Source organism: Bos grunniens, chromosome 20 (genome assembly GCF_055505025.1).
Source record: "Bos grunniens cultivar Pamir isolate PY7600 chromosome 20, Bosgru_T2T1.0, whole genome shotgun sequence".
In the NCBI taxonomy this organism is placed as follows: Eukaryota; Metazoa; Chordata; class Mammalia; order Artiodactyla; family Bovidae; genus Bos; species Bos grunniens.
This window is the reverse complement of record NC_141184.1, coordinates 876,480-891,778: the sequence shown is the minus strand read 5'-3', so window position 1 is coordinate 891,778 and position 15,299 is coordinate 876,480. Positions and strand designations below refer to the sequence as shown.

Below are 15,299 nucleotides of genomic sequence, written 5' to 3'. Positions count from 1 at the left end.
GCGCGGCCCAGCGGTGTTCCTCGGGGTCTGAGCGGACAGCCCGGAGGCTCGGCGCCCCCAGCCCCGGGAGCGAGTGCCAGACGCCCCGGCTGCCCCCACGTGGCTGCACGGCGCCTCCTCTCCCGGCCGCGCCCCTGGTGGGCGCCCTGAGCAGCGGAAGGGGACAACGTGGCGGGGACCCAGGGGGAGCGTCCCTGTGGTCCCGCCGCCGCGACGGGCTCTCGGCCAGGGCCTCGGCGCCGCTCGGGACCCGCCCCGAGCTGTTCGCTGATCAGACCCGGAGGGGGGCGCCGGGCGCAGCGCGCGGCGCGGGGCGGGCTGGGCGCCGGGGCGGCCTCTCGGCGCCCGCGGGGCGGGGCCAGCACACGCCCCTCCCCGGCCCGCCCGCCGTGAGCCCCCCCGCCCCGCCCGCCCACGTCATGCAGCCGCCCCTCCCGCGCCTGCGCGGCCGCGCGCCCGGCCCGCTCCAGCCGCCGCGCATCCTCGCCCAGCGCCCCGCGCCCCGCGCCCCGCTCCGCACCCGGCCCGGCGCCCCGCGCCCCTCGCGGCGGGCGGCGCGGCCATGAGGCTCCGGGGACGCGATCCTCGCGCCGCCCCCTCCTCCAGCGCTGGGGTCGGCGACGCGCGGCGGCAGGCGCCCCCGGGGCGGAACCCTTTCGTGCACGAGCTGCGTTTGGGCGCCCTGCAGAAGGCCCAGGTGGGTGTCCGCCGGGAGCCCAGGCCGCCCCGGGCCCGGGGCCGCGCCGAGGCTCGGGGATGCGCGGCCGGAGGGGGCCGGGAGGGGGACCTTGGGCGCGGCCCAGCTGAGCGCTCCCTGGGGCCCGCGACCGCCACCCTTCCCTGCGACCCGCAGCGCTCATCCCCCGCCGTCCGCGCCCCATCCCCGGTTCCCGCCGCCAGCGCCCAGAACCTGGCTCCGCATCCCCTTTCCCCAGGTCCTCGCACCCGGCTCGTCCCCCTTTCCCCGACCCCTGGAACCCCCCCTCCCGCCCACCCCCGTATCCCTTTTCCCTAGCCCCTGCATCCCGGCCTCGGAGCCACTCCCTGGTGGATGGGCGCCGCGCGGTCCGCGGTCCGGGCGCCCACTCCCGCCGTGTGCAGGCCCCACGCCGAACCGCAGCGGCTCCCTCTGGATGTGAGTTTGTCACTTGATGCGCTTCGTGTGTGGGACCTCGCTGCTCCCCAGAGTCAGTGCAGCAGCGGTGGGGGCGGGCTCAGGGGTCCTGGGGTAACGGCATAGGGGTTTTGGGGGGTTTCCGGCCTGCCCCGTTTCAACTTGTCCTGGGGGATCTTGGTGCTTATCTAGGGCCTGAATCGGTTACACACAAGCAGGTCCCGCCTGGTGAACAGTCCAGGCGCCTGCTGTCGGGCATGCTCTGTCTGTGGGATGCTCTAGCCCTGACTGGGAGGCGCTCTGGGGCGCCCCTCTCCATCTGTCCTGCCTTCCGCTGTCCCTGACCTGGCGGGCTGCTTCTCTGCCCTGGTGGGACCCCTGAGTGGACCGCGCCGACTCTGCTTGTGAGCTTGTGAGTCTCTGTAGGACTGCCCACAGGCCGGCCTGTCTGTGACTCCAGAACTACCTGTAGGAGGAGCAGAGAGTTCCTGGTTCTCCTGGGTGGTCTATCCCGCGGGGAGCACACCTCCGTCTGTGACAGAGCGTTTTGTAGGGAGATCGGGGTTTTTAACGTGTAGAGTAATTCATCTGAAGTAATGTTAAATCGAAAAGTTCTTGAAGTCAGTCTACGGTTGTCATTTCCCCGGACGCCTGCCTTTTTCTCTAAGTGCCAACTCAGCGGGCCTGGGCACTGGAGGCCCGCCCTGGCCCTTCTCACCGGCATGTGGCTGAGGTCAGGGAAGAGCAGGCGGGCCGTGTTCTCACCACCGGGCAGGGCAGGGATCCTTTGTGCGTCCCTGGTCGCCAGGCAGGGTTGGGGCCGAGTCCATGTTTCTGTCCAGAGGCCTGTGGCGCCAGGCCTGACGCAGGGTGTGCGGTCGCGGACTGTCCCCGTGCCAGTCCGCAGGAACGTTTTGCTTTTCACCAGCAGCGTCTTGCACAGCTTCTCCCCTTCATGTGCTTAGTTTGCAGAGCCGACTGGCCTGTCCATGCAAGGGCACCCTTCCTCTCGAAATCAGCACATAAACGGACCCCTCGATGTCCGAGACGATCCAGGGCCACTCGGAAACTCGCCTCCCTTCATTCTGAGTTGGGATTGACCAGTCTGGTGCCTGTGTTTACCTGTTGGCCTTTGCTGGGGGGGAGGGGCTGGCGCCTATCTGGGGATTAATGACCCCTGGGCCCATCTGTCATTTAACGGCAGATTTAGTGAGGAGCTTAAGCATCTCTTGGGACAGAAACCAGCAAGTTGAGATCCAGGAGCTGCGACTCCTGGGCCATCGGGCCTGCGCGTGGAGATGGTGCTGCTTCGCAGTTGGGCAGTGGTCTCCTGTCCCCCCTGGGTTTGGGGACTTCCCACTGGAAGCCCCGGGCCGAGCACACCCCGCAGCTCTGGTGCTTCCCCATTTCTGAGCCCCTGCACCGATGTCACGGAGAGTTTACTTCCTGGACAGCAGCCTGGTTTCCCGAACACCCTGGAACTGGGCCCCAGAGGTCACCAGGAGGGTAGGTCCAGGGACAGGCCTGTCCAGGGGGCCTGCGTGCAGCCTGATCACCCAGAAGCGGGTGGTCTTGGTCTGGTGACAGAGCAACAGCAGGTACCTGGGGGCTTGTCTGGATGCAGCCTTAGTTAGGGGGGCTCTCCGGGAGCGGGGCAGGGATGCTGCCGGCCTCTCACGAGGAGAAGTCTGATTCACATCTGTGGTTGCCCCAGTGCCCTGCCCCGCAGGCACACAGACCAGGCCCCACCCTCTCCCCCACGTCTGGGTGCTCCTTGCACCCACCCTGGGCAGCCCTTCATCCAGCCCCTCCTGGGACCCACAAGCCCTGCCTGGTGGGGCAGGGAGGATGGGTGAATGGGGAGGTGGCCTGGCCCGAAGCCCGTGTTCTCGGGGGCTGGCAATACCACAGCTGGGAGCGGATGCTGGGGGCCCTCCGAGAGCGCGAGTGTCCCAGGGCAGGACCAGGCTCGGCCCGAGGACCCTGTCACCTTCTGACGGCCAGGAGCACAGCCCTGGGACCCAGGCAGGTGAACAGCCAGGCCGTGTCCCCGCATCCAGGCGAGGGGCCAAGGCCCAGGCCCCGTGCTGTCCCTGGACTCCAGGCCACGTGGGCTGGCTCCGGGTGGATGTCTGACCTACCCGCTTTCTCCTCCGACCCGCCGGGAGCCTCCTGTGACCCTAGTGTCATCTTCTGGAAGGGTCCGCAAGTGAAACTGAGCTGCGGTTAATGATGGGGACTGAGAAGGGGGTTCAGGGTGGCGGGCCTCCTCCGCTCTTTCTGTTTATAAAGATTTATTTGGCCGTGCTGGGTCTTGGTTGCAGCCCGTGGGATCATGTTCCCACCCAGGGCTGAACCTGGGCCCCTGCGTGGGGAGCGTGTGTTCCCACCCAGGGCTGGACCTGGGCCCCTGCGTGGGGAGCGTGTGTTCCCACCCAGGGCTGGACCTGGGCCCCTGCGTGGGGAGCGTGGAGTCTTGGCCTCTGGACCAGCAGGGAAGTCCCGGGGCTTTTCCCTAACCACGCTCTTCTGTCCTGGTAACGCGCAAGTGGACACGGTTTTCTCTTACCCTGCTCTCATCTCTGAGCGTGGAGCTAAGCACAGTCCGCCTCACTCCTCATTGATAAAGCAGGATTTTGTCCCCAAGAGCGGACCCTGCCCGCCCGTCCCCGCAGGCAGGCCCGTCCGAGGCGGTGCCCGGGGGTCTCGGCAGGGCCCCCACGAGCCCGTCACCCAGCTGGACCCTGCCCCCCGCCCTGGGACTGTCACCACACAGACAGGATGGGGCCCCCCGCCTCGGGGCCCATCACCACACGGACGGAACAAGGGCCCCCCGCCCCAGGACTGTCACCACACAGACAGGATGGGGCCCCCCGCCTCGGGGCCCTCAGCACACGGATGGAACAAGGGCCCCCCACCCCGGGGCTGTCACCACATGGACAGGACAGGGCCCCCCGCCCCGGGGCCGTCAGCACACGGACGGGACAACGGCCCCTTTCCCCAGCGGCCAGGCCCGAGCGGAGTCCTCGCGGGTTCGCTGCGGCCTCAGGGCGGGGCTTTCTGTGTCCCATAAATCCCTGACTCGGTGTGAGTTACTCTGAAAGGAGCCCAAAGGCAGTGTGTGTCTGGAAACCCCTTGTTGAGACATGGTGTGGCTGTGCTCCCAGAAGCCCGCCTCGCCGCCCAAACGTTCATGCACGTTCGCAGTGTTTTGCTCATTCACACACGACTCTGAGTTTGAACCACCCTCCAGCCTGTGAGCCAGTGTATGTGTGCCTGTGCCTGTGTCTGTGTCTGTGTGTGTGTGTCTGTGTGTCTTTGTGTGTGTGTGTCTGTGTATCTGTGTCTGTGTGTCTGTGTGTGTGTATCTATGTGTGTGTGTCTGTGTATCTGTATCTGTCTGTGTGTACGTGTGTGTGTCTGTGTGTGTATCTGTGTGTATCTGTGTGTGTGTATCTGTGTCTCTGTGTGTGTGTGTGTGTCTGTGTGTCTGTAACCGTGGCCGAGCGCCCCCCTCACTGCGATCTCGGCCTCCCGCCTCTGGGTCTCCCTCCTTGGGCACCGTGTCCTTTGTGGTGCTCTGCAGGGGTCCTGGGCGGGGGGCGGGAGGGGGGCACGTCCGGTGGTCTGGGGCCTTAACAGTCTCCGTTTCGTCTCAGAGATAGAGGCTCTTTTTTTTCTTTTTTTTAATATGTTTATTTATTTTAATTGGAGGCTAATTACTTTACAATACTGTAGTGGTCTTGCCACACATCAACATGAACCCGCCACGGGTGTACACATGATTTCTTTTCTCTAAAAAGTTAGTTGCCACTCCAGAGTTGTTTAAACACTTTTTTCCGGACCTTCCCGTCCCCGGGGGTGGGGACACACAGCTGGGCTTCGCCATGGGGGGCTGTACTTGGGGTCCCGAGGTCTGGAGTGGGAGGATGGGCCACTCAGCGGACCCCAACCCCAGCCACCCTCGGAGCCCACACTGGCAGAGCAGCCTTGGTGCCAGGACCACAGGGTGCTGACAGGCTGGGCCAGCCTTAGGTGGGGGCCTCTGCTCTGGGGGTCCGTTTGCCGCCCTGGCCAGCCCCGGAGGACGGCAGTCCCCTGTCCAGAGCAGGTGGCGCGAGCCCTCTCCGTAGCAGGTGGCGCGAGCCCTCTCCATAGCAGGTGGTGCGAGCCCTCTCCGTAGCAGCGGGCATTTCTCCCCAGCGGGGAGTCCCTGTCACTGCTCTACCTGTGACTCTCCACCTGACCCCGCCCCGGGCCCACCGGGCCCTCCAGCTGGACGCCTGTCCCCCCTCCCACCAGCTCCCTTCACGCTGCTGGTCGGGGGGCCTGCGATCACCCAGCGTGGAGCAGCTTGGTGGGACACGGGAACCCCCCCTCAAGTTTCCCCACTGTCCACAGAGGATTGACCCCCTGGCCGGGGGACAGACTGCCCGAACACCTCTCTCCTCCCACGCCTGTGACCAGGACCGCAGTGTGCCCAGTGGGCGCGGCACTGCCTGCAGCCAAGAGGGCAGAGTGGGGACGTTAGGTGGGGGGGTTCTGTCTGCTACTGGGGAAGTCCCCGCCTGGGGGTCACCTTCACCCGGAGGGGGTGTCCCGCCACTGCGATCAGAGCCAGGATTGGTTGGGGGGAAACTCCTTGCATTTGGGGGGCGGGGACAGGATGTGGGCCTGAACCCAGAAATTTGGTTCAGGGCCTCTCCAGCCTGTGGGGGTGGGGTTGAGCTGAGAGGTTCGGTGAAGGGGACTCCCGGTACCTGAGGGTGGGTTGGTGTAGGAGGTGCCCAGCTGGGAGCCCGGGCCCCCACCCCTGCCCTCCTGCTCTGGGCAGGTATTTGCTAAACAGGTGAAACCCGCAGGAAATGCTGCAGGTCTTGAACTTCGAGATTCTTTTACTCAAACCCTGCAGTAAAGGGCCCTGTGGAGCAGGCATGTCCCGCACCCCCCTAGCATGGCCTGGCTCTGGGCGGCTCTGAGATGGGGGTGGGGGCTGGTCCGAGCTTGTCAGGCCCCTCCTCTGCAGGCGGCCCTGCTGCTGGGCTCTCTCCGCACCACCCTCCCCACCCCCCATTCCCATGGCTCCTGCTGTTGCTGGCCACCTGCCAGGGCACCCGCTTCAGACCGTGAACGTGTGGAACGCGTGTCCTTAGAGCCCCGAGGGCAGGGCTCCCGGGACACTGCCAGGGCCTTGCAGGTTGGTAACTATGGCCTCTGGCACTCAGACCCCGAGGTGCCTCAGCTGCCCCCAGTCCCCTGCTCCTGTCCCCCCAGGGAGACGATCCCTGAGGCGGCGGGACACCCAGAGCCCGAGCTTCTGACCTGTCTGTAAGAAGTGTGGCCTCCTGCGTCCATTTCTGCAGGTGAGGTGCTCAGGACCATGGACTTCGTATTCCAGGACGTCCCAGCCCCACCGGCCAGCTGCCTGTGGAAGCAGCTCAGTGGCTGCCGCATCTCTGAGCCCCATCTCTGGGGGACCGTCGGGCTCAGGAAGCCATCTTCCTGGGCACGGGCAATGCTGGGCTCAGGGGACCAGGCAGCCGCAGGAGGGCTCCAGCCTGGGGTTGGCTTCACTGTGAATGTCACGCCCAAAGGGGACAGGGGCTGAGGTCACAGTCACCAGGACCCCGGGACATGGGTCCTGAGAACCCAAAGGAGCTGAGATTTTGTACAATACTTGAGTAAGTTGGGAGAGCAAGAAGGCCTGAGAGGTTGCAGGCAGAGCCTGGAGGCCAGCCTGGTGGCCGCCCTGCCCACCCACTGGCCCACCCGCTCCTCCAGGCCCAGCCCCACGTGGTGAGCTCTCCCCTTGCTCCTCACATGCTTCCTTCCGTCTTCGCTTAAATCCTACCCACTATAATTCTAGAGGCCTTTCCCAGCTGCCCTGGAGATGTGGAGTCCACGTGGCAGGCTGCTGGCTCGCGGTGCCTGAGGGTTCGCCCCCACGCAGGCTCCTGTGTCCCGAGGGTCTGCCGGCCCCTCCGTGCGTCCAGCGCTGCCGTCTCTGCTGCAGTCCCCCGGAAGGCCCCAGTGGTCCCACCACGCTGACCACAGGCCCTGTTGTTGCTTTCCTGACTCCTTCCCCTGTGGACCGTGGGCCCTGCTGCCCCCGGCTGCCTACGGGGTCCAGGAACTCGGGACCTGTACGCGCTGGCCCTCTGAAACCATCGTTGTGGGGGCCGTGGGCCAGAAGGGCAGGATCGGCAAATGTGAAGGTGTGACCCTCCCGCCCCCTGCCCCAGACCGGTGGCCGTGCAGAGTCTCAGACTTAGGGGTCTGTTCCCCCAGGTGTGATGACCAGGGCTGCCCCTCCACGACCCCACCATCAGCTGCCATGTGCCAGGAGTGGTGCGTGTGGTCGTCCGGGAAAGTCGCTCTGTGGTTTTCTCTCCTGTGGGACAGGTTTGTAAACTTGGTGAATTACTGAAAGACACCCGTTCTGTGGAAGCCTGCAGCCTCAGCGATCTGCGCTAAGATTTGAGTTGAAAGCTCTTGAATAGAGACTGGGATGGTGGGGAAGTTGAGCCTGCCTCATGGTTTGAAAGAAAAAAATAGCTCTTTTAGAAAAGCTATATTTAATTTTAGATTTGAGTGGGAGCACTCAGAAGAAACAGCTTCTGTACGCAGTCAGCATGGGCTCTGAAAGGAGAGTTTTCCCAAGTGGAGGCACAGGTTATCCCCGTAGACACACAACAGGGAGGAAAATCCAAGGTCAGAAGACACTCACACATTAGTAAGAAAAAGACAGTGAACCCGGTGTGAATTTGGGCACAGGATTTCCCTCAATGTCAGACCCCAGAGGAAGCCCAGATCCCAGCAAGCATAAGGTGCCCCCTTGGCAGGGGGCGGGACCGGGATCTCTGGAGCCCACCGGCCCTCCCAGCGGCCCTCGCTCACTACTGACCCTGGGCCTCTGGCCACACGCGGCGTGTTGTCCGACAGCAGAGAGGAGCCTTACCTCGCGGTCAGGCGTGTATGATGAGGTGCAGCCCGCAGCCGGGGTTCCGACGGCCGGCTCTCCCTGTTTCAGTCTGCTTTCGCGTCTGAACTACTCGAGCTACTTGTGAGAAGGACTGCTTGTTTGCTATTTGAAGACGGTATACGGTTTGGACCGAAAGGCATTTTACCTTTCATAAAGGTGTTTTTGCAGATGGGGCAAGAGGAGGGGAGGCGTCTCCAGGTCGGTTGGCTGGGTTTGCACCTTACTGCTGGGCCCCCAGCTGGTGCTCCTCCTTTGCTGCTGTGAATTCAGGGGCCTGGGGCTGGGCAGTGCCAGCTGGTGGGACCCATGGGACCATCACTGTTACCGTGCCCCCTCTCAGGAGAAAACAGGTGAGGTAGACGTGTTGCTCTTTTCTCACTGCTGCAGAAGAGTGTTTCCCCGAGGCTTTGCCCACCTCCTGCCCCGCACGGCTGGGGTGCAGCCCCCCGCTGCCAGGACATCAGTGTTGCCTTGGCACTTCCAGTGTCTTCTGCCCACTCTGAATCAGGAGTCTCAAGGACAGCTGGCTTCATCGTTTTTGACTTGTTTTTTAATATAAGGTGAAAGTGTTAGTCTCTTAGTTGTGTCTGACTCTTTCCAACCCCATGGACTGTAGCCCCCCAGGCTCCACTGTCCATGGAATTCTCCAGGCAAGAAGACTGGAGTGAGTAGCCATTCTCTTCTCCAGGGAATCTTCTCGACCCAGGGATTGAACCCGGCTCTCCTGCATGCAGGCAGATTGTTTACCGTCTGAGCCACCAGAGAAGCCCTTTTTATTATAAGTGACAGCAAAAAAAAGAGGTGGATTTCCAGATAAGGCTCGTGTGTTTGTCCTGCGTGCCTCAGAGATCTTTCTGCAGAATTCGTGAGTCTCGTATCTAATCTGCTCCTCGCGGGACAGCCTGGAGGTGCCCACGACCAGCTCCCGGGGAAGTGCATGGTCAGCCCTGGAATCCACAGCTCCCTTGCCTTCAGTGCTGACCCCTGACCCCTGGTCAGGTCTGGATGACCTCTGCCCAGACCACAGCCCATCCGTGTGGCAGGTGGAAGGCGACTCCTCTGGTGTTTGGAGAAGGGCAGGGGCCAGGGGTCTGGCCCCTCACACTCTGGGGGTCTGGCACGGCCCTTCCCTGGAGCTGATGGGTGTGGGGGTTGGGAGCCCCTGTGGCGCTTTGGGGAAGACATCCCCTGAGGAGGTACCAAGATGGGGGAGGGGACCTGGGGCCTGAGGGTGACTGCAGCTCTGCGTGCAGGGTGGGGAGGGGGCCTGGGCTGCACCTTGGGGTGGGGGCATGCCGATTCTGAATTTGGGGGCAGAGCTGGGAGGAGTAGGAAAAAAGGGTATTAAATATGATGCCCAGGTGTGTGTGTGAGGAGCTGGCGGGGAGTTGGGGGGCGCCTAGGATGCTGGTTTGGGGCGGGTTTTCAGTGACCCCATTGATGCCGCTGGAGCCCAGGGCAGCTGGGACGGCAGTGTAGGGGTGTGGTGCCCATCTGGCCCACACTGTCCTGGACGTGCGAGTGCTTGCTGGAGGGGGTGGGTCCTGTCCTGGGCTCTGCCGGTGGCCCCTGCTCCCCAGGGAGGCCCCTCCTTCCCCCTGCCGCTCCTCAGACCCTGGCTTGTCTCTGACTAGCCTCCCTAGCTGGCCTCAGTTTCCCTGCCCGTCGGAGGCCACGCACTGTGGGTGCTTAACCATGAGGGTGGTCCACACTCCGCCTGCCTGGAAAACCTGCCTCTGAGCCCCGCTCCCCCTGTGGCCTGCAGCCTGGGTGGGGGCCAAGCCTGCTTGCCTGCGTCGCGCACGTGGTGCCCTCACCGTGTGGGAGCGGGGGACTGACTGGGGTCTCCTGGCGCCCGTGCCCTGGGGTCCTGGCTTCCTCCTGGACTGGGGAGACCATGGGTCAGGACGGCTTCTGTCCCCCGCGCCTTGGAGCCAAGCACCCTGGCGGCGGGCTCAGTGTGTCCCGGGCCCTGTGCTGCCTGTGCAGGTAGCACCCCCATTCATCCCCCTCCACCTGCCCGCCCAGGGTCCCCCCCAGCCACCCCCATTCATCCAGGCTCCACCTGCCCGCCCAGGGCCCCCCGGCCACCCCCATTCATCCACCTCCACCTGCCCGCCCAGGGCTCCCCAGCCACCCCCATTCATCCAGGCTCCACCTGCCCGCCCAGGGCCCCCCGGCCACCCCCATTCATCCACCTCCACCTGCCCGCCCAGGGCCCCCCAGCCACCCCCATTCATCCAGGCTCCACCTGCCCACCCAGGGCCCCCCGGCCACCCCCATTCATCCACCTGCCCGCCCAGGGCCCCCCGGCCACCCCCATTCATCCACCTCCACTTGCCCGCCCAGGGCCCGCCCGGCCACCCCCATTCATCCAGGCTCCACCTGCCCACCCAGGGCCCCCCAGCCAGGAGAGGTTGGTGCCCTCTCTGCTTGTCCACTGAGGTCTGCTGTCCTTTTGAACACCAGTCCAGGCTGTGAAGCCATCCAGCTGGCTTGCAGAGGTCGGTCCTGTTTGTCTCTTACCCGTTCCCCCAAGTGTCACATCAGGGGGTGTCCTCTGAGGCCCATGTAGCTGGTGGCTCCTCCCCAGGCTGGTCCCTGGCATCCATCATGCGGGTGACGTTCGGTGCACCTGGCCAGGTGCCCATCCCGAGATCTCACCTGCTGCACAAAGGCCCCAGGGTCCTCGAGCCCGGGGCCGGCCCTGACCTGTTGCTCCTGGAGCCCCAGGAACACGTGGACCCTGGCGGTGGCTGTGGCCCCGGCTCAGCGCTCGGCGTCCACAGCGAGGCCGCGTGAGTCCAGGGCCGGCATGTCTGTGGTCCACACCCGCCTGTTGGCTCACGGACCTGACCCACCGCCCGAGGATGGTTTGTGGTGACCATGGGCAGATCGAGTGCCCGGCACGTCTGCTTCTGTTTCTGTCACATGCCGCTCAGAACCGCTGAGTGCAGAGGGCCGGGGACGTGAGCCGAGTACCAGTGTCCGCGGCCATCGGGCCCGTGTGTGGTCTCGCTGATGTTTTCCTCTCATCGTGGGAGGAGTGAGTGCATTTCCCTCCAGCCTCTTGGAGGTGCGTTTCCCTTGGGATGGCGGGATTTCCCTGCGCGGCCATGGCGCTGGATGGGAAGAGGCCTTCGGGAGAGTCTGCTGTGCCCACGGTCACGCTGACCACCGTCTGGGGCGGCGCCGGCCCCCCCGTGCATCCGGCCCACGCATGTCCTGTCAGGGTCCCGCGCAGCTGACTGGGGTCCCCAGGGTGGGGGGCAGGCGCTGGAGGACACAGGCCGCAGGGCGCCCTGGGGCCCGTCCTCCCCCAGGACAGGGCGCGGGCCTCTGCAGAGGTCTTGGCTCTTCAGTAGCACGCGGGTGCCTCCATGCTGGTTGTGAAATACAAGGCACTTGGGCCGGTTGCACCTGGGTGATGCCAGTGACCCCGGTGGCCTGGGTGGGGTGGGGAGTGCTTGTCGGGCAGGTCTGAGCCTGGCATCAGACCGCGGGTGCTGCACGTGGAGCGCTCCAGACCCGTGGGCTCCACACGCTCGCTGTGAGCTGGAGAGCGTTTTCCGTCCAGAACCAGCGTTGCCATTTTCATGGTTCTTACCACGAGATGTTTTAAACACAGCCAGTGTTTTTGCTTGGGCTACCGGATCGAAGCGCCGCAGGGGGGTGGCTTCAACAGCAGGAGTTCATCCCTCCGTACTCTCGAGGCTGAAGCGGAGAGCCAGTGTTGCAGGCTTGGCTCCTCCCGGCCTGTCGCCTGGGCGCAGCGCTCAGCTGTCTTCCCGGGTCCTCATGCGGCTGCCCCTCCGTGCGCGCCCCCTCCGTGCGCGCCCCCTCCATCCGCGTCCCCTCCGTGCGCACCTGCTTGCCAGTCACATGAGATTAGGGCTGGCCCCGTGACCTTGTTTGCCTTAATCTCTTCTTTAAAGACCGAGCTCCAAAGACTGTCACATTGTAAGGTGCTGGGGGTCACAGCTCAGCCCCTAACACCCCCCACCCCCACAGCCCCCCCCGATGGCCTTTCTGGACCCACTGACCCCGCCCCCACGTCCCCTTCCAGCAGTGATCCGGAAGCAGTGCCCAGATGTCATCATTGAGCCCATAAAGATCCCACGTGTATCTGCATCTCAAGGACAAGAACATCTAGCGGTCACCATGCAGGCTGTGTTGCCCTTGAAGGCACAGTCTGCTCCTTGGCACTGGGGGCGGGCGCTGGGCTCAGCCATCAGGTGCCCGGTTCTGGGTCTTGGCTGCGTCTTTACCCGCCTCCACCCGCACGCACACTCTGACCAGAGGGTTTGATTTTTATCTCGCACTGAGTTTGGGGTGTCTGTGTTTGCTGGTGTGTCCTGTCTTCTGTGTCTTCTGGAAGCTGGTGGCCTGACCTAGAACTGGAGGGCTTCCGTTTCTCTCAGGCTATGGGCTGGTCTGGAGGGAGGGCTCTGGACGCCCATGCCAGCCCCTCTCGGGCACGTCTGCAGACGCGCCCCTTGGCTGGTGCCACAATCAGAAATGAGTCTTCTAGAGTCGTCCAGAGGCAGTTGGTGAGGCTGGGGTGCATGTGTGTGGGCGTGGGCGTGTGCCTGTGTGCTTCCCCCAACACGTGGACTGTTCCTGTGGCTCCATCTGCGTGGAGCCCTGGGTCCTTTCGCTGAGAAGCGGGGCGCCGGGCTTGGACAGATCACTACTGGGACCCGCTGTGCCAGGGACTCGTGGTGAAGTGTGCTGGCTGAGAGCGGGTGGTGCGCCTACCGCTCTGGGTTAAACGACTGACTGACAAAATGGACGTGCTGGGAACACGCACGCCCAAGTCTGTTCTTGTTGAGCCCATTTTGTTCTGTTTACACCAAAACCATTTTGTATCAGGGTGTAGCCGCTTAAGTGTTGCTCGGGTGAACAGTGAATGGACTCAGCCATCCGTGTGCATGTATCCATTCTCCCCCAAACCCCGCTCCCATCCAAGCTGGTACATAACACTGAGCAGAGTTCCATGTGCTGTACAGGAGGTCTCTGTTGGTTATCCGTTTTAAATACAGCAGTGTGTATGTGACATTTGGATGGTTTCTCGTGAGCGACCTCTGATAGTTGCACTGAGTAGCTCAGCCCAGAACCCTGAGTGTCGCCCTCATGTGGCCTCCGAGAAGGGTGACCACACAGTCAACCTGGCACTTTTGAGGATAGTGGGCTCCTGATGATGGCGGCGGGGGCGAGACTGTGGGCTGTGTCTCAGGAGGGAGGCAGGTCCCAGCTTCTCAGGAAGCCAGGCCCTTCTGCACCCCGTGAGCTCCAGAGGTGCCCGCCTCCTCCGGGCAGCCTTCACAGCCCAGCGTGCTTCCTGCCTGCCCGACCCTCTGCGGACCCCAGGCAGGTCTACAGCTCAGGCCTCGTTCTCTCTGCACCTGCCTGTCCTTGTCTGTGGGTCAGGGCTGCGTGATCACTCACACGTGTCCTCCCCCTGCTGGCTGCAGAGCTCAGACACCAGGCCCGTGTCTCCGGGGCACACAGAGTGGGCACAGGGTGCGTTCCCCAGGGGGCAGACACGGTCACGTGTCACGTCCATGGGAGTGACCGGTGAGCCCTGTTGTGTTCAGGATGCTGTCCACTCGTTAACCTGCAGCTTCAGCGGTGGTGTTTGTCCCAGCTTTGGGGCTCCCCCTCCAGACCTGCTCACCACTCCCTGTTGGCGCAGATGGACTGAGGTGCTGCCTCCGTGGCCTGGGCGGGGCGCTGCCACTGCTGCTCTTCCCGAGCTGCGTCGTCCTCTGTCACCTGGAGGAGCAGCTGCCCTGGGCGTGTCACTGTGCGCCCGTGAGCGCTCTGAGCGTGGCGGCCCCCAAGCTCCTGTGCACCCCGCTGTGTGCTTGTGCTCTGACACAGGCAGCAGCTTGAGTGCCGGGGTCCAGCCCCGGTGGATCCAGGGAAATTCGAAGGGGAGACGGCTTCGGCGATCAGGATACGATAGCTTTAATTAAATATTAATTAGAGATATAAAGAGTAATAGAATAAGGATAGTTCAGTAGGAAAATTCAGTGGAGAAAAGAGGCTGAATAACTTGGTTTATGTGGAAAGCTAATAAAATTCCAAAATAAGGAATTTACGTCACCTAGCCGCAGGCATCCTCCCGTTCTCCCGAAGGAGAGGAGACACTAAGGCCTCCCTGGTCAGATCTTAGAAGCCCAGGCAAAATCAGTAGGCTTGACGAGCGTCCATGCTCCAGATGGGAATTCAGCCAGAAGGTGAGAGAAAAACGACATGGGGAGACCAGTCTTTCGAGGAACTGATCCCAACTCTTTATTTTCCAGGGTCTGTTTTTATACTGAGATGTTATACAAAAGTCACGCGGGGTCAGCAGTCCTGACTTTATTAAAATCAGGTGCTTCATACAGATGTATACAGAGGTCTTAGGGGTGTTACATCATCTTCTGGCCAGGGGGCCTGCTGACAATTTATGACCCTCTCCTTGTGACAGTGGTCAGTCAACACTTATTTCTCTGTTTTGTTCTTAAAACAGACGCCACCTTCCGAAGGTACCAGATAAAGTTACATTCTTATAGGGTGAGGGTGTAGTGGGTTTTAATTAAGGAAAGAATTTGCTTAGCCTAAGGTCTAATGTGATTAATATCAAGGGTTAATATTTATGTCTCTTATATGTTAGTTATATTCATTAATGTGTATAAGGGGCAAGGGATATGGAGATGTAAACATTGGCTCAACAAATGAAAAACCCTTCACCAATACAATTTCTAATCAGCCTACTATACTATACTAATAGTTTTCTAACTTCTCTAAAGAACCTGTTTTTAGAAGGTTTAAAGCATCTCGTGCCTCTCACAGTTGGGAGGATGTGAGCAATCACATGTGGCCAGACAAGCCTGTCAGGCAGGCTAGAGAACCTTCAGAGGAGTTTGTAGGTTGAAACACTCCTATCATACCCAGGAATTATTATTAACTGGAGCTCTAAGTTAACTGCTTCTCCGAAAGAGGTGGTGGGGGACAGCCCCCGGTAAAGTCAGAGGTGTAGGTGAGAGCACAAAGTAGTAAAGTAGGCAGGCTCTGGTTATGGGGGTAGATGCTCGAGAATTTCCAGGGGGACTCCTGAGACTCGATCCCGCCTTTGCGTATGTCGAGCCTCCTTCCTCATGACCTTTGCCACAGGCGGAGCTCCTCACGCCGGCTCCCGGCACTTGAGGGTCCATT

General features: G+C 62.4%; 1 protein-coding gene across 2 annotated transcripts in view; it reads left to right on the top strand.

Moving 5' to 3' along the window:
- Window positions 1-440: 440 nt before the first annotated feature.
- Window positions 441-15,299, top strand: part of LPCAT1 (lysophosphatidylcholine acyltransferase 1) — a 41,777-nt gene continuing 26,918 nt past the window's right edge. The window contains exon 1 of one of the 2 annotated variants that reach the window (XR_015149122.1): window positions 441-697. Coding sequence is in view for 1 of the 2 variants with exons in the window: in XM_086362425.1 (XP_086218551.1) it covers window positions 563-697 (135 nt within the window). In the remaining variant the exon portion in view is untranslated. The remainder of the gene's footprint in view (window positions 698-15,299) is intronic. The other variant, XM_086362425.1, reaches the window with a different exon arrangement.